Below are 27,701 nucleotides of genomic sequence, written 5' to 3' on the forward strand. Positions count from 1 at the left end.
ATAGAAGTTATAATAATTCTAAATATATATTCACATTTTCTGTGATTTTTAAACTTGCTCTATTATGTATTGCTTACATTTTTTAACTGAATGCTCTCTTTCTAATTTCATGCCATCACCAAATTTTTAAAATCATTTTTCTTGATAATCTTTTTTGGGTTTTTTTTACATCTTTATTAGAGTATAATTGCTTTACAATGGTGTGTTAGTTTCTACTTTATAACAAAGTGAATCAGTTATACATATACATATGTTCCCGTATCTCTTCCTTCTTGCGTCTCCCTCCCCCCCACCCTTCCTATCCCACCCCTCCAGGCGGTCACAAAGCACCGAGCTGATCTCCCTGTGCTATGCGGCTGCTTCCCACTAGCTATCTACCTTACATTTGGTAGTGTATATATGTCCATGCCCCTCTCTCGCTTTGTCACAGCTTACCCTTCCCCCTCCCCATATCCTCAAGTCCATTCTGTAGTAGGTCTGTGTCTTTATTCCTGTCTTACCCCTAGGTTCTTCATGACATTTTTTTTCTTAAATTCCATATATATGTGTTACCATATGGTATTTGTCTTTCTTTATCTGACTTACTTCACTCTGTATGACAGACTCTAGGTCTATCCACCTCATTACAAATAGCTCAATTTCATTTCTTTTTATGGCTGAGTTAAATTAATGCCACATCTTCTTTATCCATTCATCCGATGATGGACACTTAGTTTGTTTCTATCTCCGGGCTATTGTAAATAGAGCTGCAATGAACATTTTGGTACATGACTCTTTTTGAATTATGGTTTTCTCAGGGTATATGCCCAGTAGTGGGATTGCTGGGTCATATGGTAGTTCTATTTGTAGCTTTTTAAGGAACCTCCATACTGTTGTCCATAGTGGCTGTACCAATTCACATTCCCACCAGCAGTGCTAGAGTGTTCCCTTTTCTCCACACCCTCTCCAGCATTTATTGTTTGTAGATGTTTTGATGATGGCCATTCTGACTGGTGTGAGATGATATCTCATTGTAGTTTTGATTTGCATTTCTCTAATGATTAATGATGTTGAGCATTCTTTCATGTGTTTGTTAGCAGTCTGTATATCTTCTTTGGAGAAATGTCTATTTAGGTCTTCTGCCCATTTTTGGATTGGGTTGTTTGTTTTTTTGATATTGACCTGCATGAGCTGCTTATAAATTTTGGAGATTAATCCTCTGTCAGTTGCTTCATTTGCAAATATTTTCTCCCATTCTGAGGGTTGTCTTTTGGTCTTGTTTATGGTTTCCTTTGCTGTGCAAAAGCTTTTAAGTTTTCATTAGGTCCCATTTGTTTATTTTTATTTTTATTTCCATTTCTCTAGGAGGTGGGTCAAAAAGGATCTTGCTGTGATTTATGTCATAGAGTGTTCTGCCTATGTTATCCTCTAAGAGTTTGATAGTGTCTGGCCTTACATTTAGGTCTTTAATCCATTTTGAGCTTATTTTTGTGTATGGTGTTAGGGAGTGATCTAATCTTTGATAATCTTTGTTCAGCTGATTTCTTACATAAAGTGAATGACCACCTTATTAATACTAATCCCTACAGCAATCTGTGCTTACTGGTTCCTTTTACCATCAGTTCTCTTTATTTCTGTTCCTGTTTGACCACAGAACAAGGGTATTAGCTAGTAGTTGAGAAAGATATTTGATACTAAATTATATAAAATTACCATATGTAAGAACATCCTTACTGTGAATGACATAGTTTACAAAGCTATCTCTTTAGAATTCTATTTCTTATGCCCTTGAGTTGATCTCTCAGAAGTAAAGAACAGCCTGCCCATAGAAGGAGGAGGAGCCATGTGTTTTGATTCCAACTACCCTGCCTTTAATTTTTACTTCTTGTGGCTTGTTACTGCATTTTGGTATACACGTAATAATTCTAAATCACTTCCTTCGTAAGTAATAGGTATGTGTTAAAATGCTTAGATTTACATAGTTTTCCCAAATACTTATTTTTCAGAGTGCAGGTATAATCTTTTAGGAGTCCACATAACAATGTGTAGGCTATTACCTACTACACATCTTATTACATATCTTGACACAGTATCCATTTCTATTTATTCATTGATTCAAGAAACATCTATTGTGTTTCTAGTCTTTGATAAGCAGTATTAGTAATACTATAATAAAACTGTATTAGTTTCATTGAACAGAATAGTAAATTCTCACTAACCCTTTTGTTCCTTTCCTAAGAAATCCAGCATTTAATTCAATTCCTTTCATTGGGGGAGGGGGAGAACAATTACCACAGAAACATGGGTGTCATTTTAATTATAAAATAAATTAATGCAAATCTTTAAATTTTTCAGGATGAGAGAGACCCAGAGAAAGAAGATGAACTGGAATTGAAAAGAGGTCTTTTATATAGAGACTCTGCCTATGACAGTGACCCAGAGTATAGGTATGAGCTTGATTAATACAGTGTATAGAGATCTTCTCATAGTTAGTATAAAAATAACCTGGTTTTTAATCTGCAGGATTTGTGGCAAATTGAGACTCAATATTTATTTATTTATATTTTAACTATGTAAAATCCTATTATAGTATTTTAATGTTTGCCTTACTGAAAATTTTCAGTGAAATCAAATATAGTCAATTAATGGTGGTGCCTTTCATCCTACTTAAGATTTCTAGTGTATTTGGCTGCCTTGCAAATCCACATATTCAGGACTTACTTCAGGATGTATTTATTCTCATCCTGAATAAATGAGGAAACAACAGGTTTCAAAATTTAGATCATGAGGGCTTCACTGGTGGCGCAGTGGTTGAGAGTCTGCCTGCCGATGCAGGGGACACGGGTTCGTGCCCTGGTCCAGGAAGATCCCACATGCCTCGGAGCGACTGGGCGCGTGAGCCATGGCCAGTGAGCCTGCGCGTCCGGAACCTGTGGTCCGCAACGGGAGAGGCCACAACAGTGAGAGGCCCGCGTACCACAAAAAAAAAAAAATTTAGATCATGAGTAAGCCTTTCTTATATTTTTATTTTTCTCTTATGTTAATAAGAGAAATTCAGTTCTTCTAGCCTAAAATTTCAGAAATGTTAGTAATACAGTTTTTGCAAAATTATACTAGCAAATCTCATGAAGACTTTTGAAAACTTTAATTGCCATTAAGTGTGGTATTAAAAACTGAATGTAAATTGTGAGTTTATATAACTAAAGTTTCTCTGAGGCCTTTGATGCTATGCCACTGATTACTATATGGCTTCCACCTTCCTGAGTTTCCTGAAAAACAAGTGTAAGAAAAAAGCTCCAGATAATGGAATATGTTTTATTGCTAACTGGTGTTTTGGACTGAAATCTCTGATATTTGCCCTGGGAAGCTAGGCTAGGCATTCCATAAACATGTGAGGACTTTTCCTTTTGTCCCTTACACAGAGTATAAGTCTGAACTCCTGTCCAAAGTTACTGCTTCCCATCCTTGAGGAAACCTAGGTCTCTCATGAAGGAAAGTAGTGTATTTTAAATGAGTTTGAAGAAAAAGCAATTCAAATGGGAAAAGGAAGGGCCAAGAAAGTGCATACCTTGATGAAGAATTTGTGCCCTTTATTGTTGTTACTTAAACTTCTAATTTTGCGTTCTGTATCCACGTAATTAATTCTAATTGAGGTAAGAAGTGAGTAGGGTTGATAAAGCAAAGGATCTGATTTTCAAACTCTTGTATGTATAATATGCTTCTTAAAAATATAGATTTCTACTTTCTACCTCCGTAGATTCTGGTTCCTAACACACAGAGGTGTGACCTAGAAATCTGCATTTTAAAAAGTATCATGAATGATTCTAGTGAAGGTAATATAAGGACCATATTTTGAAAAACATTGGTTTCTATTTAAAGTTTGCCGTAAACCTTAGTATTGGTTCTTTTTCCCGTTCACCAAGCAATGTTAATGGCTAAGCTTTTGGTCACCTGAGACTGTTTCAGTACCTCTCAAGTGAGAGAGTTAAGCAGAGCATCAGGAAAGTTCTGCTCACACATTTCTGAGATTACTTTATATTCCTTGCTGCTTCTCTTGGACCAGTAGGACATACTTGGACCAATAGGACACAGTGGTCAGTGCCTCAAGACATTTTATAAGAGTATCTTTGATATTAGCTCTAGAAGCTACCGAACTGATCAGGGTATTATTTTAGTTTTATCCCCAAGTCATATTATATAGTAGGCCAAGAAGTCACCCCATTCTACTTTCCATCTCACAGATGAGAGAACCCACACTCACAGTAGTCACCCACTTGCTTGCCTTAAGGCTTCCATCAGCAGAAATCAAGATGGAACTTGAGATCTTGGCTAAAAATTACCCCTCTGCAGACATCCATTGACACAGGGGTCAAGAGGAAGTCCGCATGGACCTCTGGAAGGGCTGAGTGAGGAGCTCAGCAAATCCTCTCCTCCGAAAGCAACAAAATTGAACAGAATTGTCAAAAACAACAATTTAAGGACTCTGGAAATTGACCAAAGGAATATAACAAATTGAGGAGCGTTTATCAAGAAAATCTACTGAAGCTCCGTGAGAGCAGTAGGAGTCTGTGGCATTTTGCCTGGAGCTCCAGTCCCTACCCCCCACCCCCCAGCTCCTCAGCACAAAAGTCTACTGGGGCAGTCACGCCAAAAGACAGGCAGCTCTGCTGCCAGAGGGGACTGACTTTATATGGCGCATAGCATAGGAAATTTCATGTGTGGGGGGATTACTGGAAACAATAATGATCCCACTGGCAAACAATAAGGGAGGGCTTGAGGTCTTACTGCTTACTGGGGCAGCCAACAAAAATCCAAGGACAAGATAGCCACAGTTGTCCTTGATAAAGTTCTACGTATCCCTGGTAGTCTAGAACATTATGTGTATGTATAAGGCTGTAAACATGTTCAGGAGAGACCAGAGAGCGTGTGAGGGAGCCACTACTCCATGGCTGAATGTGAGGCCTTATGAAGGCAGAAAGCAAGTTCCAGGGCAGATTTATCAACCAGATAAACTTTGAATGTATTCCTTAAGCCACACATAGGTCCACTGGCAAAAGATGGAAACGTTATAGGATTATTGACTCAGACCAATCATTTGTTGGTCATCAAGCTATGTTGACGCAGGGGCAACCCCTAGGAGGCCAGGCTTAAAAATAGAAACAATAATTGAAAAAAATAAAAATAAAAATGAAGAGACACCAGCAGCTACACAGTGCAAAGGAAACAGACTTTACAGCATAGATCCAGGCAAGTCACTAAACAAAGAATCCAATACAACTTGGTAACGAGTGAGAACCCAGAGTTGCTACAATTTTTATCTAAATTGTTGTTTTCAACAAAAAATTATGAGACATGCAAAGAAACAGTAAAGTGTGATCCATACACATGAAAAATGAGTTACTAGAAACCTCCTGAGGCAGCCCTGGGGATGCAACAGCTATGTTTAAAGAACTAAAGAGACATATAATGACAGTCAAATAGAGAATATTCATGAAGAGATAGAAATTATTTTCTTTCATATTTTTCCCAGGAAAAACTATGCCCAGGACTCAATCCTTTATCTTATGATCTAGATATACATTGTGGCTATCAGCCATGGAGTACAGCAGATGTTCCATCTTTTCTGCAGGAAGAGCAGAACGGCAAATTAGAGTGCTTGTTATTTCATCTTCCAGGCATCAGCCTATCCGTGCTAGCTGTCCTGTGTTTTCCATCACCTTTGAGAATGAAATTCACTTGAAAGAAATCTCTTATCAAGGAGTTATTAAGTGACCTTTTACGTCCAATAATTTAAGATTTGAGAGCTGGATTGGGGAAAGAATTTACTACCCATGAAGATGTCCTTTTCAACTTTCATATTGCCTATGTTTCAGAAAATTTTAGGCATTTGCTATGGTAGCCTTGCCAGTTTCCAGGGCCCTGGGATGCTCTTTCTCCTTTTAGTACCTTCTATATATTTTTCAAATTTCTTCAGTTTTCAGGATGTTGAAATTTCTCTATACTGTAGTACACTTCTGGCATCATTATTCAATTTGATCATTAGTCCTAACTGAAGACCAGGCATGAGGTGATGCTTCCTGTAGATGGGAGTTGGCCACAAAAAGAGAGGGGAAGATAAAAATAATTTTAATTTCATGTTTAGAACATGACTTGGCCTTTTATGACTATTACCCCAGATTTTTAGCCGTGTTGTTCTTTTATGGAACTAGCTATTGATATAAACTGTTTTCTATTGTGCATGTTTTGCAGGTTATTAACAGTAAGAATATGCTCAATATAAATGCTTTAATTATGAAATTGTTTATAACAGAATCTCAAACTAAGTAATTTAAACTTTGACTATATATTTTTCAATAACACAGATTGACTATAGTTTTCATTTCCTGCCCATTGCTCACTATCTGATTAACTTGGTGAATTTACCAAGATGTCTTTAGTACTAATAAATGTAAGAAAAAAAGTCTAAATAATATATAGACTTAAAGTCTCTTGAATAACTAAGAATAAGCTTTCAGTTTTAAGTGAGAAAATGTTGCTCAAATCTAATTTGAATTCTTTGGATTTTGTGTTATCTGGTATTTTTATTGATATTTCAGACTAATTTGTGCCTTGGTTCTGTTACAGTATGATGTCTGGAATAACCAGTCTTCTTGTTTATCTAGTGAATGCTTACTCATTCTTTAGGACTAAATTCAAGTTATTCCCTCTTCTGAGATACCTTTTATGACCTCAGCAAACTGTTAGTCATTTTCTCCTTTATCCTGCCACTTCCTCTCACATATATAATTTCAATTAGCAATATTTATCTCACAGTGATCATTTCATTATGTCTGTTTTGCCCCCTTCTGTTAAGTGTGAGGCACAGAGGTTTTGCTTACCTTTGTTTTTTGACTGCCCATCAAGGTCTCTGACATGTACTAGGAGCTCAATTTTTAAAAAAAAACAGTTCAGATATTAAAATTGGGTCTTTTATTAATAATGATCAGTTGAATTTGCTGAAACTCTTTATTATTAAATATCACGTATTATGGTTGTGATATTTAGTAACATCTCTAGATAAGGAATCAACAGTGGAATTAATCCTGATGAAAGCTGTTAGAACTTATTTGTTGTCAGTGGCTCATTTCTGCACATCCTTACTCAGAGAAGGGAAGTAAATCACGTATAAGTAACCCGTCTTCAGTATATTCATTTGAATAGACTTCTATTAATGTTTACTGTATAGTTTCTGTGAATAATAAAAGAAGATAAATGGCAACATGCAATTTTTTTCCCGAAGCTTTTAAAATTTCATAGAAAAGCCACTAATTTAGTGCTTTCTAAAGTGTAGTTCCTAGACCAGCAGCATCAGCATGACCCTGGTACTTGTTAGAAATCCAAATTCTTGGACCCCATCTCACACATCCTCAATTAGTAACTCTGGGGGTGAGGCTCAGTAATGCAAGTTGTAATAAGCCCTCCAGATGACTCTGATGTGTGTTAAAGTTTGAGAATTACTGCTATAATTTATCAGTAAATTTTGATGTCTTTAATGACATTTTATCTTTGTGTGGTATATTTAAAGATACAGAATGCTTTACAGATTTTATTAGACCACAATTTAGTCTCTCCCTATCATCTATTCTGAACTCCAAGATTTTGAGTATTTTCCTTCCTACATTCCATCCATCCATCCATCCATCCATCAGTCTATCCATCATCCATCCATTCAATGTCTATAGAGCATACATCACATCCTCAGTACTATTCTACATGTTTTGTCAAAGTTGTGCTTGATAGGAACCTTTATAGAGTATTATGGGAAGAAATTCTTCTCTTATATTATGTCTTTATATTGAATCTTAGATCACAAGTTTAAAGTATAGAATATGCATCATCATCTTTTAATGTCATTTTCAACTCTGGTTATATGAGTACAAATGGCAAATGGCCAATTTTTTTATTCTCATGACCTTCCAGTTATTTATTAGAATTAATATTATTTGCATGGCATATCCATCTTACCCTCTGACCTTCGTTTTCATGTATATAACCTTATAGATATTTTATCTGAAAACTATGTGTCAAGTATGTACTTGGTCTTCATTTCGTACTGATATAGAAAACACTGTCAGGGTTTCTGTGAGTTTAACCTTCTGTAAGCAAAATACTAGTATCCTAGTCCATGTTAAGCTGCCTGCGACCTTTCTCTTCTCTGTATATACGCTAGGCCTTAAAAAATAAATTTATAATTTATACCTTAGCAACATTTAAGATTTGAAAGTGCTCGGTTCTCAGGTATTATCCTGGTCTCTGGTTTTTTTTGTCTTTTTTTTCTTAATAGTTTTGTCATTATTAAATAGAGGGCCCCCTATTCAAGTAGCAAGAGTAAATTGCCAAAAAATGTACTGCATTTAATAAAATAGCAATTTTATCCCTGCTTTAAAGATAACCATTTTACGTTATATAGCACTAATTCAGTGTTTTGTAGAGGAGGAACTTTGAATGCTTTGAATGAATGAATGCTGGAGATACTCATGGTAAAATACAGAAGTGTAGTCTTTAAAAGCCTATTACTATAATAAGACTTTTTAAGTGTCGCTTACACATTGTAAACTTATTAATATTCCCAATAATGGAAAATCAGAACTGACTCAATATGTTTACAGTTTATTAGTTAGATAGCCAAATACTTCCATGTCTAGAAGTAAATGTTGCTTTTAAGATTCTGCTACTCTTTGTTTGCACCTGTCCATGCGTATTAGAACCTGTTCTGCAAACACCTCTGTTTTGCAAACACCTCTGTTTCGCAGTTCAGACTTCTAGGATGAGCCAATTCCCAAATTCTCTCCGGAGAACTACAGTACTGTTTACTAAATTGAAAATTTTGCAATTTTAAATAGAAATAAACTTCCTGTCAAAATTTGCAAGATTTTAAAAGCATTAGGATGTCTGTTTTGGCCACTTTAGCTCTTTTTTACAGACTCTTATCAGGTTCACAGTTGCTCCTAAAATTATTTCTGAATTTTATTTATTCACTTATTCATTCATATGATAATTTATGATAGGGATTAGGAATTTGATTTACAATCTCAGAAAAACCTACACAATGATTTTTAAAGTTAGCAGCCCTACTATTACTTACCTTTCTGAGATTTGGATAGTAGCTTAATAAAAATTCAAATTTCTGTTGACTAGGTTTATTGTGGTAGAACTAGCCCGGCAAAATATAGAGTTCAGAAAAGAACATTATCATCTGACCATCAGTATGCAGTAAAGTTGATGACTGTGGACAACAGGGAGATTAAGGACAGATCTGTGTTTTGTGAAATATTAATTAGTGCATGACTTGACATAAAACAAAAAAAGCAACAAATAAACCAAATACAGCTAAACAAACAAAACACAACATGTGGCACTCCTGAAGTAGTATGCGGGAGCAGAGGCAAATGTGGGGACTTAGGCTGGTAGATATACTTGCAGAGGTACAAAGTACATGCAGAAGAAGTTCTATTAATGTATTTGTGTGTGTGATTTCTCTATCACTTGACTCAAATTGTCCAAAAAAACTGTTTTGAGTGACTGTTTCAGCAGGAGTTAGGCTTGGTGAGAAATTGTATAAAAGACATTGTATTCAGTTGGTTAGACTATTTCTTAAGCAAAGCTAATGAAAGGTGGAAACTATGGCAAGCTCTAAGAATAACACAGCCACTTTGTGCCTTTTTTTGTGACCACTTTTACTGAGTTCAGGTGGTAGATTGACTTCAGGTGAAACAGCAAATTCTTTTTACAGATATCCAGCTCCCAGAGTTGCTATTTCACAATTCACAAGTAACATCATGGGACTGATAAGTCAGGGAGGAAATTGTTTGTTTTGTGTGGAGTGAGATTCCAAATATATGAAGTCAATATTTGTAATTTAATAGCAAGGACATACAGTTTTATATGGCATAATCTCTAACATGCCTGAGAGGTCTTATCTATAACAAGTACTTAATTTATTAAAGTGAGTTCATTATTTGTTTAAAAAATAAAATAAACTCAGTCTTTTTAAAAGTCAATGTTTTATTTCTAGCAAATTAAAGAAAAGCACTATCAAGCCTTCAGAAAGAGTTGCCTTTTCTTCTCTATTCCCATTACAAGGAGCCTAGTCCTGGTCTATTTTATAGCTTCCATCTGTTCTCTCTCTTTTTTCTTCAACACCCTCAAAATAACAGTATTTCTCTATCGCTTCAAATACAGACTCTTCCACCTTGTTTTCCGTTTTCTAAAAGTGATTCATATTCTGTCGAATTTTCTACTCCTCCTTGAGGACAATAGCATGCCACAGTGGAAAGGACATTAGAGCCACAGAAATGGCATCCTTTTCCATTCTGCCGCTTACTACCTAAAGAGGCTTAGGCAAGTCACTTGACTTCACTGAGTCTCAGTTTCCACAGTTACCGACTTCAGAGGGTTGTAAGATTTTTTATAAATATGTATAAATATATATAAAGTACCTAGTAGTTCAGTGCCTTATATTTAATAACTTTTGTGTGCCAGGTAAGCACTGTACTATGCACTTTACATATATTCTCTTTGATTTTTACAACAATACTGCAAAAATACAGTAAAGGAAGCTGAGACCCTGGACAATTGAATAAATCGCCCAGGTTCCCACAGCTTACAAAGACGGAGCTGGAATTCAGTTCCAGGTCTGCCTGACTTTAGAGGCCAAGCACTCTCACAACTGGCCATGCCATACCATCTGTGCCCTGCTTTTACCTTGCCGCACCTCCCTCTCTTCTCAGAATTTCTTTTTAACTCTCACATACCATTTTCATTTTATTGTTTTGTAATTGTTGCATGCAAATAGTGTCACTCTTTGAAGGCATAAGCCTTGTCACATTTTATATCTCAAAGCCCAAACAGAGTACCACACACCTATAAAGTACTTAGTAAATATTTGATTTATATAGTACTACCTCTCATTTTGTTGCCTCATTGTTTTAATCTTTTATGTCCTTTTTTATAGTTCATTTCAGCAGCCACGTGGCACTCTCCATTTGGATGATGGCGAATACTGGTCCAACAGGGCAGCCTCTTATAAAGGAAAATCCTACCGACCCATCTTTGAGAACAGCATGGACAAGATGTACAGGAGCTTATACAAAAAGGCCTGTAGTTCTGTTTCTCATACACAGGAAGGCTGCTGAGACCAGTGGTGATAAACTGTATGAGTGTCCTTGTCAACTTCTCAATGAAAACATTTGATGTGATCAGTATCTGTATTCCTTTTCTTTTAAACAGGTGGTTCTAATTGAGTACAGTAGTTAGACCTGAATAAGTTTATTACTTCAAATGATAAATTATCATGGGCAAACCTTTTTCCAATCACAGTAAAGAATGCTATATTCTAAAAGTCAAAGCTGTGCAACACAATTACAACCTCCATTCTGATTCTGAGAAGGCTGTTCTGTCACATCTCTCTCATATCACCAGCTACAAATCCAAAAACGGATTCTCTCTAGAAATGTTCTTCTGCCTTAATCACCTTGTAATTTTCTTTTCACCTACTTGACTGGTTATCTTGTCTAAGATTTAATTATTATTATTAACTCCCTTTTCTTGGTCATGAGCAAAAAGATATACTGTACGAAGATGAATTTCCCAGGAGTTTAAACCCTGTTTTAACTAGTATTTTCTACTGTTTGCTCCCTCAGAAAAGGCTATTGATATGTCTTAGCTCCTAAGATACAGCTTTCTTTTTAAAGTTTCTATAATCATTCACTCCCTCTTCTCTAAAAGAACTACCTAAGTTACTTAAAATGCTTAACAGTTAGCTAGAAACAGGAATGGCCATGGGTGATCCACAATGTGCATGACTGATTTTTAAAGACAGAATTTTTTGCATGATTTTCTTCTAGAGCCATATCTTTGGTGCATCCAGAATCAGAAAATAGCCTTTGTTAGTAAGCCTGTAGAGACTCAGAAAGAATAAGGGACTTATATTGTAATTCCATCTCTTTAGAGTTTTCATAGGTATCAAATAGCCCAAGAAAGTAGCATCCTTACTTTAAAGGACACTTGGAACCATAAAGTGGAGGAAAATATTGGAGCGTAACTCTTTGTACCAGAAAGTTGTTAGTTGAGAAAATTAGCTTCTCCCCCACGCCCCAAACACACCTATGAGGCCAGTGAGGCTTTGAAGATATGAAGAAATCAGTTACCTTGTATTCACCAGAGTGAGTGGAAGAAAAGCAGAGAATAGGACATGGTAAACTTGGCTTATAAACTTAAAGAGTTGACTACAAGGTAATGTTTTCTCATTGACTCCATCTTTGGTTAATTTTATAGTTATGATCTTAAAAGAAAAAACTTGAGTTAAACTCTATTTAAATTGGAATCAGCATGTAAAATTGGGTGATTTATTTTTGTAATAGGAGAAAATACATAATACTTGTTATCCAGTAATAAGACTTTTTTACTTTGTGTTTGAGTGTTTTATCTGTGGCAATCTGCAAGGTATTGGCAAGCACATCAGAGATAGGAGCCAGGTGTCCTAGGCTTTAGATCTCTGGTCCTTAGTTTCCTCAGTTATCAAATGGAGAGAATGGAGTAGGTCAGCATTTCCTGAACCATGTTCTGTAGACCACTGTTCTAGGAGATGGCTATAGGAAATATAAGTATTTCATTGGTCATGTAAGTTTAGGAAAAATCTATGCACTATATTCACACCCCTCAAACTTAGAGAGTCGTGCGTATGATAACAGGAGTGAAAGGGGGTCTACTGATGCTGAGAAAACAGTGGTAAACTGGAGCTGTCCGGGCAAACTACATGTGGTCATCTTAGTCATAGTAAACAGTAGCATGTTAGAGGCTCTAAGAAATCCTGGCATAAATATGTTTTGCTCTAACGTCTAGAAGAAAGTCTGACACATAGTTGGTGCTCATTAAATATTTATTGAATTAACCCAGAATTTCCTAAACTAAATTGAGTGTGTAACAATATTTGTTGTTATGGTTATCTTTCCCCTCCCATTCTGCTCCCCCAACTCCCCGTACTTCCTCTGAAATGCCATCTGCAGGTACATGTGGACACAGTCAGGGAAATACTGGACTACACAATCACTGAGCTACCCTCTGGCTATAAGTTGTATGTTGATGTTTTGTATAAGCTTTTGAAGGTCAACATTGAATGATGGTTTTTAAAAAAAATCATATGTTCAACGAAACTTAGTATTTTTTCCCCTTTGGTAGAAACAAATGAAAAATTCCTCCCTTTAAAAGTTGCTTCTGGTGAAAAGAACAAATATGAACTTTAAAGAAAATATTTGCTCTCATAGAAAATCTCCTGAGTGAATAAGTATCACAAAAATTACTTATTGTACCTATATTTGCCATTGTCATACAAAGACCACCAAAAAAATGGGTCTCCAAGGGGAACTTTAGAAAGTGTTAATTTGAAAGACATTTTCCTATGGATTAAATTTGACATCTCTGTGAAGGATCGGATGTAAATTTCCACATATGTAGCATCTTTGCTAAGTGTCTATTTCCATTCCCTAGGGGAAAGAGTGGTTTTTGTTGCTATCCTTAACTATTACTGTGAATTCTTATGTTGTATTATCTTTTAAGAGTAAAACCTTTAAGTACTAATAGTTGCCTTTTCTCATTGAAAGAATCAGAAAGGTGCAGTAGTTTTTTCTCTTAATCTTTTTTTAATATCCCCTAAAATCTAGTAATAGTTACTAGGCTTAATATGAAAGATAAATAGGTCTGTCCTTTTCTTTTTAATGTAACTTTTCCTTTAAGTTAAAAAAAAAAAAGAACCCGGGAACTTTAGGAAGGAAAATGTTAATTCAACTAAGAAAAAAGATGAATCATTGGACTGAGACTGAGTTCTCCCTGGTTTCACTACTAGTTGTATAACTTTGTTTAAATCATTTATCCTTCTTGGAGCTCAGTTTTCTTACCTGTAAGGTGAGGAAGGGGTTAATTTAGAATGACCTTTTAATGTTCCAACATTTTTCTAGTTCTATAATTGATCAATATAGAAGATTAGGAAGTTCTAGGCAGCAGAGTTGTGTTGTGATTTCAAAGATAAAGCCCTTGATTAAAAATCTGGACCAAATGGAGAATTCTCATTATTGTGTTCATTTTCTAATAATAGGTTTTTTGAGATAGTTAATATACTACAAAATTCACCCTTTAAAAGTATACAGTTGAGTGGTTTTTAGTATATTCACAGAGTTGTGCAACTGTAACCACTAGCTGTGTATAAAATATTTCATCACTCCAGAAGGAAATCCTGTACCCATTAGCAATCACTCCTCATTCCCTTCTCCCCTCAGCTCCTGGCAACCACTAATCTACTTTCTGTTTCTATGCTTATTCTGGACATTTCATATAAGTGGGATTATATAATATGTGACTTTTGTGTCTGGCTTCTTTCACGTAGCATAAGGTTTTCGGAACTCATCCCTGTTGTAACATGTATCAGTACTTCATTTCTTTTTATTACTAAAAAATAATCCATTGTATGGATATATCACATTTTATTAATCCATTCAGTTGGTGGGCATTTCATTGTTCCCACTTTGGGGATATTATGAAAAATGCTGGTACTATTAACATTTGTGAACTTTGTGAAGACATATCTTTTTATTTCTCTTGAGTATACGCTTAGGAGTGGAATTGTTGGATCATATGGAAACTCTATGTTTAACATTTTGAAGAACTGCCAAACTGTTTTCCAAAGTGACTCAACCATTTTACAATTATTATGTTTATTTTTATCTTACCTTAGGAACTTAGGCTAGTTACACATTCAAGCACTCATTCACCCATTTATCACATATTTATTGAGCACTGTGTTAGATATAGAGTATAAAATTTTTTAATGTATCTTTCCACAAGCATGCAGATTCTATTGAGAGAGACAAATAACAGTGTATTTCAACATTTACAGTGGTTTGATAACTTCTATGATACAAGAATGCAAGAATGAGGATAGGGCATGGTAGCTTGATGCAACAGAACCTGCAAAAGTGGGAAAATGGGAGAGAGCATGATTGTTCAGGAAGCTCCAAGTGCTTTAGCTGGAGATTATGTGCAAGGTTGCAAACGCTTTGGTGGGACAGTTAAGAGGACCGCAAAGTGAACAACAGGCCTGGAGCAGCATTAGATGTGGTAACTTTTGAGCTGGACATTGAAAGATGGGAAGGACTTTTGTGTATAGGAAACCAAGATGGAATAAACTCAATATTGATCAGCTTTTATGAGGGTGGAGGTGGGATTGAGGAAAATGTCCAGTAATCAGTTAAAGATCTAGAACTTGGGAGAACTCAAGAATACAAAATGGATTTTTGAAGTCAGATCAAAATAATGAATTCAGATCAAAATAAACAAAAGCTCTATGTTGTTCATGTCCTAATTTGTATGTGACCATAATAGGTGCCCTGAGAGTAGTGGAACCCAAGTAATTGTACTTTTTACTTATTACTGAGGCCATTGTGGTAGTGAGTTAGTTTGAGGGCCCCCTTTTAGAAATTAAGAAAGATATTCTCCTCCCAATCCCAGATTATCTAACTAGCTAGAAATTTATGTACAAAATGAGGAGGTAAGAGGGAAAAGCAAACTTTCTGTTATTGAGTTACGAGAGTATTATTTATCTCTGAATGATGTACTTTGAGTTTAGTTATATGAAATTCCTTAGACAGCCAGAACTTGTGACTATTCACCCATTTAACAAATATTATTGAAGGTCTACTCAGTTTCAGGCAATCTGCAAGGCACTGACTGACATCTAGAGATAAACATAAACCTAGTTCCTGACCCTAGTTTGTGGGAGGAGACTGACATTTACTTATTAACGGTGAGAGAAGTACTATAATAGATAGAAATGCTATAAGGTTTGCAAATATTTTCTCCTATTCCATTGGTTGTCTTTTCATTCTGTTGATTGTTTTCTTTGCTGTGCAGAACCTTTTTAATTTGATGTAGTTCCACTTTGTCTATTTTTGCTTTTGTTACCTTTGCTTTTAGTGTCATATCCAAGAAGTCATTGCCAAGACCAATGTCAAGAAGATGTACCCCTATATTTTCTATAGGAGTTTTACAGTTTCAGGTCTTATGTTTAAATCTTTAATCCACGTTGACTTGATTTTTATATATGGTATAAGGTAAGGGTCCAATTTCTTTTTTTATCTTTTTTTTGCATGTTGATACTACAATTTTCCAAACACCACTTGTTGAAAAGACAATTTTTCCCCATTGTATGTTCTTGGCACCCTTGTCAAAGATCAGTTGACTGTATGTTTTACTTTATTTCTGGGCTCTCTGTTCTGTTCCATTGCTATTTGTCTGTCTTTATGCCAGTACCATACTGTTTTAATTACTATGGGTTTGTAATTTAGTTTGAAATCAGGACTGTGATGCCTCCAGCTTTTTTGTTCTTTCTTAAGATCACTTTGGTTATTCTGAGTCTTTTGTGGTTCTATATGATTTTATGATTGTTTTTTCTATTTCTATAAAAAATGTCATTGGATTTTGATGGGCATAACAATGAATCTGTATATCACTTTGGGTAGTGGACATTTTAACAAGCCACATGGTAACCACAAAAAAAAAAACCCAAAAACTTAAAGAAGATACACAAAATAAAAAAAGAAAGGAATCAAAGAATGTCACTGTAAAAAAATCAACAAAGCACAAAGGAAGACAGCAAGAGAGGAATAGAGGAACAAAGTAAATATAAAACAGGAAACAACAAAATGGCAAAAGTAAGTCCTTTCCTATCAATGATTACCTTAAACATAAATTAATTAAACTCTCCAGTCAAAAGACATAGAGTAGCTGAATGAATAATAAAACAAGATCCAACTATATGCTGTCTACAGGAAACTCACTTTATATTTAAGAACACACATAGACTAAAAATGAAGGAATGGAAAAACACTATTCCATGCAAATAGTAAACAAGAGAGCATAGGTGCCTATATTAATTTCAGAAAAAATAGACTTTAAGTGTCAGAAGCATCACTACATTTCTGTTGCAGTATAAGTTTAAATAAGTTTAGCTTTCTGAGTTTATGACATAGTTCAGAAATAAGGTGAGAGAAAATCTTTAATGACTTTGAATATATGTAATAAAATTGAGATTAAGTGTATCCTATTAGAGGCTTACTTTTATCAGTGAAAGTCATTTTTCACTGGAGTTTTTGTGTGTTTGTTTTTTTAGTAAAATTAGTGATATAAGCAAATAAAATGATGAAGGATTTATGTATATATGTTTTCAGAAAGTTCTATTTCTAGGGCATTGACAACAACATTGAACAGTAGAAAAAGCACTTTCTTCACAACTTTTCTGAACCTTATTTTTTTTACCTGTGAAAAAGGATATTAATAAACACTGCCCCTCCGTTTCTCATAGAGTATTAAGATTAAATAGGAAAGTAAATGTGGACATTTTTCTACATATATTAGGCACTATCCTAATTACTTTTTGGAAGTGATCTGGGAAAAGAAATTTGCAGTTTGAAAAATATTCCATCTGGCATAATAGCAATACTGTTGTTTGTAGAGTTGAACAGACCTCATATTTCTTTCTCTGTTTCCTTGTCACCTCTGTGTTACTTAACGTTTCTGAACTTGTTTTCTCACTTGTAAAATGGAAGCTATTTTCATAGGTTTCTTGTGATCATTTAAAGAATTAATGCATGTGGAACATGTTGTACAATGCATGGTGCTCAATAAAGGGTAACTGTAATAACTGAAATTCCAAGTCAATATAGAGTGATATTCTGAAAGATCTTGAGGATCTGATAGGAGGAAAGAAATGGAATAAATGTAAAAATTTTTTCAAAATTATTTTAAGACACAAGACCAAATAATTCAGATTTTTTTGGTATGGCTCTTAAATTTACTAGTTATTTAGTTTATGTAGGTTGTATAGTATTATGAGAAGAGTCATATACCTGGGTTTGTATTCTATACTGTGGTGCTGTCTGGAGATATCAGACCTTAATTTTATTATTTATAAAATGAGAATGATACCTACCTAGGTTGGTTACTATGAAGAACATATTAGGTAAATGATGCAAAGTGACTAGCATTGTACCTGAAAAATAGTAGATGCTTAAAATTGATTTAATACCCTTTCCCTTTCATTAGTTTCATCATTTTGTGCATAAATCCACGCAGGCGTAGACAGCTACCTTAGCATCATTATTTTTACTATAATATTTAAAATCCTGTTAACCTTGTATATGTTGTGCACTTCGGTAGAGGTTTTACATAGATTTTACAAGTGAAACTAAACACATGACTTTAGTTTTTGAGAATATTGTCCACTTCAACTTTCTTTGTGACTTATCTCACTTGTCAATGTATTATTATTATTATTATTTTGCATTACGCGGGCCTCTCACTGTTGTGGCCTCTCCCGTCGCGGAGCACAGGCTCCGGACGCGCAGGCTCAGCGGCCATGGCTCACGGGCCCAGCCGCTCCGCGGCACGTGGGATCTTCCCGGACCGGGGCACGAACCCGTGTCCCCTGCATCAGCAGGCGGACTCTCAACCACTGCGCCACCAGGGAAGCCCCAAGGTATTATTTTTAAAACAAAAATAAATTTAGTTTGAGGGTATGTCCTATTAACCAGTTTTGATAGTAGGAAGTTTATTTTGTCCTTCGTTTATTTTGGATTTAGCACAGTTATGTTTTGTAAATTAACCATATCCTTTTGATTTGGGGGATGTTAGAGGAAGAAGTTAAAGTAAATCACCCTAATTCAATAGAAGTAACCCTGGATCATCTCAGCCAGATGCACATCCCTGCACGTCTTAAGAATTTATAATAATGTGATTGAGCGATCACGTTTTTCAGAAAACTATACTGTTTGACACTAGTCACAGAGATATATGTATGTGTGTGTGTGTGTGTGTGTGTGTGTGTGTACTTACATACATATACACATGCACACAAAACTTTTTTTAAATAGACTAAGGTTTACCAGGTAATTTTTTAGAAGTCTTAAATTTTAAAAATGTTAATCACAAAAATTTTCTTTAGCAATCTCAACCTAAGATATACATAAAATAAATTTTAAAATATATTTACATGTTTTTGGAAATTGCTGGCTAATGAGTATTATATTTTAGTTATTGCATCTTGCTGCATATAAATTATTCACTGCTCAGAAAAATAGCCTAGGGGTTAAATACACAGCCTCTGGAGTCACACTGCTAGATTCCAATCACACTTCAACCACTTAATAACTGTGTGACCTTAGACAAATTACCTGATTTATTTGTTTCTAGTTTTGTCATCTATAAAATGAAGATACTATTACCAATCCCATGGGGTCATTATGAATATTAAATTAGTTAACAAATAGAAAGTGCTTAAAACAAGGCCTTGAACGTGGCAAGGGCTGTATAAACAATATGATTTACTACAATTATTATTGTTGTTGTTATTGTTACATAGCTCACTGATTATCTGTTGGACTCATCCGAAACATGTATGTTTTCTGAAACAGTTATTATAGCCCCCTTTTCCCCATTTATAATAATATTCTGTTGCTAAATAAAAAACTATATTTGAAAGGAATCTACCACTCAAGAAGAACGTGTTAAAAATATTGCACATTTTCCTGGAGGATAGAAAAAATATTCTATCTTGACTCTCCTTTGTGGCCCAGCAGTTGTTCACTTATGATACATTCCTACAGCTATGCAGCATAAAGAATGTGTTTTGGCATAGAAACTGCATAATTTGGAGAGTTTTTTGTTGATAATCTTAAACAAAAACAGTCAAACTAATTTCAGTTCCACTGTAAACCCAGGGGGGTAATTGTTTTTGCTAAATGAGAGAAAAGATACCAGCTTTTGAATTAGAAAGTATTTTCAAGTGTTTATGTTGCGAAAATGGAAGAAAAAGAACATTTGACTTCAGTGAATTTTTATCCACCAAACATTTAGAAAAACTATTTCCACTAAACTTTTATGATAAATAATAACTTGTATTTCTCCATACATGTTTGTGAATTAGGTAGGGCAGGGGTTATAGTGCTACACTTTTACAAATGAGAAAACTCCAATTTGGGTTAAATGTCTCTTGCAGGTCACACGGTAGGGGGTATAAGTGGCTGAATGAGGACTTAAACCCGTATATTAGTATTTTCTCATAAATATCCTATTGAACTTTTTCCTACTATTGCTTGATTTTTCTTAAGTATTGGATTTCATGTTGGATTTTAAGAGACGATACTTGATTCTCAGTGATAGATCACTTCTATATATGGAGGAGGCTTATTTTCCATTATTCAGGCTTTTTGATATGTTTGTAAATAGCTCCAACCATTTGTTTTTCCTTCTCCCTGCTCTGTCCCTACTTGTTGGCCAATTCACCCACTTATGAACATACCTCCAGTCCATTGAACAGTGAGGGAAATTAAACTAGCCAGCTTATAACTAGTTAGCAGCTCTACTAGGAAGGTTTAGTAATAAAGAGTTCCATGGGATTTAAAGAATTCAGTGATCTAGTTACCACAAATAATTGGAAATTGTCATAATTTGGAAGTAACTTTTCCTCAGGCATAGGATGCAGATGCAGAGTACCTGAGACGTACGTAACATTCATCTCATTAGTGGAACGTGCATGACTATGTACCATCCCGATCTAAAGCTGGTAAAGATTTTGGTTGTGTTCCAGTTCAGTATTTCCAAATCCTGACTGATGAGAATCACTTAGGAAGCAGTTAAAACTAGTTTCCTCATCTCAGCCTCTGGAGATCCTGATGCAGTAAATTTAACTTTTTTAAAGAGTCTTTAAGAGTTTTTGAGCCTCTCTAGGTGATTGTGATGTTTGCCCAGCTTGGTGAACCATGAGTCTGTCACCTCTTCATGGCTTCCTCTCTCTTAAGGAGAAAGAAGGCCTTTTTTCAGCTGGTTTAAATTTCTCCTTCTTAAAGTGTTATCATTTTGTTAACCTCTTCATCATCTGAATGTTTTTGTGTTGTAGGCACAAAATACCTTGAGCTCCAAGAAGGTTTATGGCTGTCTCTTGATTTCCATGTGAATTACATACCTCTGGGGGTATCGGTGGCTAACCTTTAAATACCAGGTTTTTTTCTCCCTTCATCTAAACTCATATCAAGTTTATACATTTATACATTATCAAGCTCATACATTTATTTATGCATTCATTAAGCAAACATCAAGTACCTATTATGAACTAAATATTGTGAGTGGCATTGGGCAAATATAAAATAAATATGTCCTGACCTCTCACAGACACATTATAATACAGTCTGTTATAAAATGTTTATTGCGGATATATATATATAAACAAATACATATATTATAAATATATAATACAAGTAAATATATGAAGGAGATGTTTGGGTGGGTTCTTTAGGAGCATGGAAGAGGGAAGCAACCACGTCCTTAATGTGTGAAGGAAGGCATCACAAAGGAATCAGTCTCTCATCTTGATCTTAATGGATGATTTTATCAGAAGAGGAGGGGCAGGGCATCGGAGCTGGCGTGGGCATGAAAGAAGCACAGCATCTTCAGGGAACTGCAAGGAGTTCACTGGTTAGAGTACAAGGGTGCAGGGTGAAATGGGGGCCCAAGATAAGGGGGGATGTATGTTGGAATTACATCAAGGCACTTCTTCATATGCCGAACTATAGAATTTGAATTCTGTCCTCAAACCAAAAAAAAAATATTTAGGGGCTCAAGTAATGCCATTTCGTCCTCATAATATCATTAGCAGATATATTTGACACCCCAAAGGTCATATTAAGACCAAAGGTAAGAGTTTTGTAGCCTGTGTTTCTCCAGCCATTTTCCATCTTTCGACATATTTATTGAGCTCCAAGAAGGAGCTCCATGTGCAAGTGCATGTCAAACACTTTGGATAACATAAAAAATACTTCTTAAATGTTCTCACGGAATCTTCAGTCTAATTTAGCAGATGACATAAATACTTGAAAAGACCACAGTAAAGAGATAGGAATCTATAATTACTGAAGAGTCAGTGAGTAATAAGGGCTCAAAAGATGGAGAGAACTAGTCATTTGTCTGAAAAGGCTTCATGAATACAGAGGAAGGATATGAGTTCAGTCTGCAGCATGGGTTGGGTTAGAATAGCTAGGAAAAGAGAAAAGTAAGTGGAAAAAATTTGAGCAGTGGCATAAAGGTGTGGAAATAAGGGTTCACGAAGTGTGTTTGAGGACAGCAAGTTGATCACTTGCCTGGATAGAGTTTCACGTAGGGAAGGAGCATTGACGATAAGTAAATACAGCTTCAAAATGAAATGAAACCTTTAGAAAACCTCGTAAGAAAGGCTATTCCTGAATTTGCTTTTGATCCAACTTAAAGATATCAAATAAAACTCAAACCGCAGCTGAACTTTAAAAAATAAATATTTTGTAATAGAAGAGTATTTCCTGGCATTAAGATACTTTCAAACACTAAAATCATTGCCAGAGATTTTCCAGCTTAAACTCAGTTGTTTAAATGCATTGGAAAGAGCTTTAGATAGCTTTCTATGTTTGGTTTAGACTTTTTTTTTTTAATGCCTATAGGTCATTTTTTTTAATTATTTATTTATGGCTGTGTTGGGTCTTCGTTTCTGTGTGAGGGCTTTCTCTAGTTGTGGCAAGTGGGGGCCACTCTTCATCGCAGTGCGCGGGGCTCTCACTATCGCGGCCTCTCTTGTTGCGGAGCACAGGCTCCAGACGTGCAGGCTCAGTAATTGTGGCTCATGGGCCCAGTTGCTCCACGGCATGTGGGATCTTCCCAGACCAGGGCTCGAACCCATGTCCCCTGCATTGGCAGGCAGATTCTCAACCACTGTGCCACCAGGGAAGCCCCCTAGACTTTTTTTTTTTCAAGGAAAAAACAGAAAAGAGTAGCCATTAGTCCTGTGTACACAAAGAGCATAATTGTCACGTCTTTGTCTGCTAGATATCTACATTTCATTCATTGTTTGCCCATAGCCAGTGAACCTTAGGGATAATTCCTTCTTGCGTTGGACCAAGAACAAAACTATAGGTAAGTTCCACAAGTCAGACATCAAAGATTAATATAAAAAATTTTCCAATAAACTTACAATCATTGTTTTTATATCAGTTTTTCTAGGAAAATATTGCAACTTTAATTGGACTTTTCAAATGTTATTATTTTCTGGTCTTAAAAAGCAATACTGCAAAGGGCTTCCCTGGTGGCGCAGTGGTTGAGAGTCCGCCTGCCGATGCAGGGGACACGGGTTCGTGCCCCGGTCTGGGAGGATCCCACATGCCGCGGAGCGGCTGGGCCCGTGCGCCATGGCCGCTGAGCCTGCACGTCCGGAGCCTGTGCTCCGCAACGGGAGAGGCCACAACAGTGAGAGGCCCGCGTACCGCAAAAAAAAAAAAAAAGCAATACTGCATAAAAATTGGAAGATTCATAAAGTACTCATGTGAAAGTATCAATAAAATCTTGAGATAACTTGCAGTATTTTGTATGTTTTATTGCAGTATTCTGTGCATTTCTACAGTCATTTGTTTCTTTAAACAGATTTCATCTCCTACTAGTTTAATGGTAACACATACACATTCCTTCATTTTTCTAAAATGATGCATAAATGTTTGTTTAATAGTTATCTAATATTGCACTGATGTGCTATGAATTAGTTTAATCATTCCTCTGTGGTTGGACATCTCAGCTGTTTCCTAAGTGTGTGTGTCTGTTATGTATTTAAACCAAGAAGAAACATGTTTGCACCAAAGGTAGGTTACACGATCTACTTATGCAATGTGCAAGCAGAAAATGGGTGACAGAAGGATTGTTCTTCCTTTCTTGTTTGTTTGTACCAGAATCCTCTATTGTTTACATACATTTTAGCCTCTGTGTCATTTTCAGAAGCTTTATTTTTCTCACTTACTTTTTGGTTTGCATAAGACTTAAATATAAAATCCATCTGCGAAGCATATTGTATATTCACATTGAAGGCTAAAAACCCATTTTTAATTAAAACTTTATTCAGCACTCGTGGTTCACTTTGTCCTGTTTTTATTATGAAACACTTCAGCCTTCTTCCTAAAACACATATGTCTTGTACATTTCAAGATGTTCCTTGTTACTCATGCAGAGCTAGTTTCTTTATGCTGTCAGCTCATGCCATATGTCTGGCTGTTCATTTTGCTTCCCTTTCTGGTATTTGTGTGGGCAGCATCTTGTACGTAATGCAAGTTAGTTTTATTCCCGTCTCTTTCACAAAACTTGTCAGAAGGTAAACTAGCAAACTGGAAACACCGAATATTCTCTGACATGTTAGGTTATACATAATGCTAAAGGATGTAGCCTTTCTTAAGTTCCTAATGTTTAAAAGATATGAAAAGAAAATGTGGCCAGTGAGATCTGAAGTCTTCCCAGATGTGAATAATTACAATTAAGATACTACTGATGCTGCTTGGCAATAGCATACATTATATAAACTGCAATTCTTTAGTGTTGATTTTTTTTTTTTTTTTTTTTTTTTTTTTTTTTTTTTTTTGCAGTACATGGGCCTCTCACTGTTGTGGCCTCTCCCGTTGCGGAGCACAGGCTCCGGACGCGCAGGCCCAGCGGCCATGGCTCACGGGCCCAGCCGCTCCGCGGCATGTGGGATCTTCCCGGACCGGGGCACGAACCCTCGTCCCCTGCATCGGCAGGCGGACTCTCAACCACTGCGCCACCAGGGAAGCCCTAGTATTGATTTTTTAAACCAAATGTGAAGACTGGGTGGAGGGGGCAGGAAACATAAAAATCAGATTATTTTTCAGCCACACACCATCATGCTGTCATCTGAAAGTCTCTTTGCAGGATTGTCCACACCATATAAGCGGTTTTTGAGATGACTGGTGTTACACTTCAAAGTAGGTGTAGTCAGAGACGAACTAAGTTAAAAACAATGATGTTTCAAGTTGAATCTGAATTGGAAAAGGGATTAGCTCTGATAGCATTAGAAAGTTCGCTTTGGGGCTTCCCTGGTGGCGCAGTGGTTGAGAGTCCGCCTGCCGATGCAGGGGACGCGGGTTCGTGCCCCGGTCCGGGAAGATCCCACATGCCGCCGAGTGGCTGGGCCCGTGAGCCATGGCCGCTGAGCCTGCGCGTCCGGAGCCTGTGCTCCGCAACGGGAGAGGCCACAGCAATGAGAGGCCCGCAAAAAAACAGAAAAAGAAAAAGTTCACTTTGCCTTTAATAGAAAACTATTAGTCAGGATAGGCTTTACATTCTCCGTAGTACAAAGTCCTCAAACTGAAAACCTCACTGTTTGAATCCTAATGAGTGGTTTCTGAATATCTGAATTTTTCCAATCGTTCTGTTATACTTTAATTATAATATTCTTCTAACTATTGACTGGAACATCTTCTAAATTTTTCACATTATTTCCTAACCTCCGTAAAAGGAAGGATCCTGGATATATTTCAATGCATTCTTGATGATTTTGGCTTTCCAATCTGAACATCAGTTATTGTATCAGCCAATGTAAATGCAGGGCTATGAAGGTAGAGGAGAGCCATTTGTGCCAGCAATGACCGCCTCCACACTATTCTGACTCTTTTGTTTAGTTTTTAGCAGTTATGCTGCTTTGGTGTTAGTCCTTCCCTTGTTGATACTTTGTCTCATTATTTCAGAATTTCTTTCCTCCTCAGATTTTCTGTTTATGATGTAGAGTGGGCTTGGGGACCAGGTGTTACCAGTTTGATATGATTGTATAAAACAAGAATGGAAATGTCCTGTTCGGGAGCTTTTAGGTACTGATCTTATGTCATCAACTTTGACTATTATGAGGAGTTGTTTGCTTCTTGCTCCATCCACACATGGATGAACTGCTGTGTCCAGAGTATAGGTGTTAGTGTAAATGTTAACAGTCTCTCCAAATCCAGTTGAATGTCTAAGGATAAAATTACTTTGGCCTAATGTTCTAATTTCACATAAATTTTAATGAGAGAAGCATAAGTGCATTTAGACTACACTGAGGTTCCTTTATATGATGATTACTATATCATACACCTTCCACCCTCAGATGGATTAGAATTCATGTTTTTAACTATGGTAGCACACAACCTATGATGCAAGATTTATCGAGTCCTAAGGAGAAAGGGACAGACAGGTGGGTTACACTTCAACAAGGAAGATACTATAGTAAGTATAAACAAGTCCAGTTGTGAACTCTAGAGGCTAAAGGAAGAGTTAAGAGAGAGGTGGGGGTTGACGGGTGGGTAAAGGGACAAGAGAAAATGCTCCTTTCTTGTCTCAAGGAACAAGATAAATAACTCAGTGCTACAAATACTAGAGTTGCATTCATTAAACATTTTTGAATGCTCTTACTACTCTATCTTGGAAAACCAGAAAATATTCAGGTACAGAGTACTCTGGGGACAAAGGGAAGGTGTCATCATTCTGCTACAGGAAGAGGGGGTCCAGGAAATTTTTGCAGACATTTTCTGTGGACCCTAACGGATGCATGGGATCTTGGGAGACAGAGATGTGCAAAAGGACAGTGCAGGCAAAGGGAACAGCTAGGACAAAGAGGAAGTCGGATAACAGAGATGACATTGTCTCTTTTGCCACAATGAGCTCTTGTATCTTATAGCAGAGGACAAGGTACGGTGTAATGCAGTAAGTAAGAGCCCTGGCTTAGTTAAATCAGCCTAGTTTGGAGTCCTACCAGTATCATGCACCGATTGTGTGAGTTGGCGGCAAGGTGCTGAATCATCCTGTGCCTCCCTCCATGCCTCACTTCCTCCTCAGAAGACGAGAAAATGAACCTATCCCCAGGGCTGCCATGTTGTACAACTGCGGGTGGCATCATTCACATTGTACCCAGAGGCCCTACCTGTCTCAGGTGGGTAGGGGAATTAAACAAGACAATACATAGATAACATTTAGCCTGGTAGCTGCACATAGTCAATGCTCAATAAACATTTGCTACGGTTAATCAGGCAGCTACAATTTTAAAGAATGAATGCATTTGAAATCCCTTTTTTTATAAGGGTATATATATATCTATATATATCCTTGTTAATCAATCTGTGTGTTCCTGAGATTATTTTAAATACAATGCAAGATTTACTTTGCTTAATTTACTGGGCTTTAAAATGTATTGTGAAAGAAGTAACCAAAGACCAAAGCAAAACAAAACCCAAACAATTAAATCCCTCTAAGAGGTTTTGAATAAACAATTTTTTTTTGTCTTCAGTCTTGGTTCATTTGATTCATGCCAAATGCGTGAACATCTCAACTATATTGATTTTTATTAATAAAACCTATAATCTGTGACTATCCAGTGTTTCCACTGGGGACTTTTTCTAGTGCAATTTTGTGACCCTGAAGTTTAAAGAGGTTTATTTTTTCTTCCTTCTTTATATCCAGGAGCAAGGCTGTTTAGAATGTTGATTGGAACATTCAGAAAATGGGACAGCCATGAATTTGCCTGAAGATTCAGAAACATGGCTTGGCTGGGGGACGATGATTATTACCAGACTTCAAATGTCAGCAAACACTTCAGGGTTGCAGGAGAGAAAATAAAACACATTAAGGTTTAATGGATTTTGCTATGGGAGTCTTGGGGGCAGCCAGGATGGAATTATTTGCTGAACACATGATGGTCTTTTTGTTACTTGTCCAACTGGATTAATTGGAGCCTGTTAACACTATCTTATAAAACAGGAAACAGCCATTAGCTACTCACCAGTACATGTGTGGAGAATCCAGAGTTAGGGGCT

General features: G+C 36.3%; 1 protein-coding gene across 2 annotated transcripts in view; it reads left to right on the forward strand.

Annotated features, from left to right (window-relative positions):
* Positions 1 to 11,256, forward strand: part of SPATA6 (spermatogenesis associated 6) — a 152,525-nt gene extending 141,269 nt beyond the window's left edge. For both annotated transcript variants that reach the window (XM_082658980.1, XM_082658981.1), the window contains exons 12-13: positions 2,335 to 2,426; positions 10,973 to 11,256. In XM_082658980.1, the coding sequence (XP_082515106.1) occupies positions 2,335 to 2,426; positions 10,973 to 11,153 (273 nt within the window). In that variant the 3' untranslated portion in view covers positions 11,154 to 11,256. The remainder of the gene's footprint in view (positions 1 to 2,334; positions 2,427 to 10,972) is intronic.
* Positions 11,257 to 27,701: the final 16,445 nt, after the last annotated feature.

This window comes from Grampus griseus (genome assembly GCF_964374135.1).
Source record: "Grampus griseus genome assembly, chromosome: 1".
Classification (NCBI taxonomy): domain Eukaryota; kingdom Metazoa; phylum Chordata; class Mammalia; order Artiodactyla; family Delphinidae; genus Grampus; species Grampus griseus.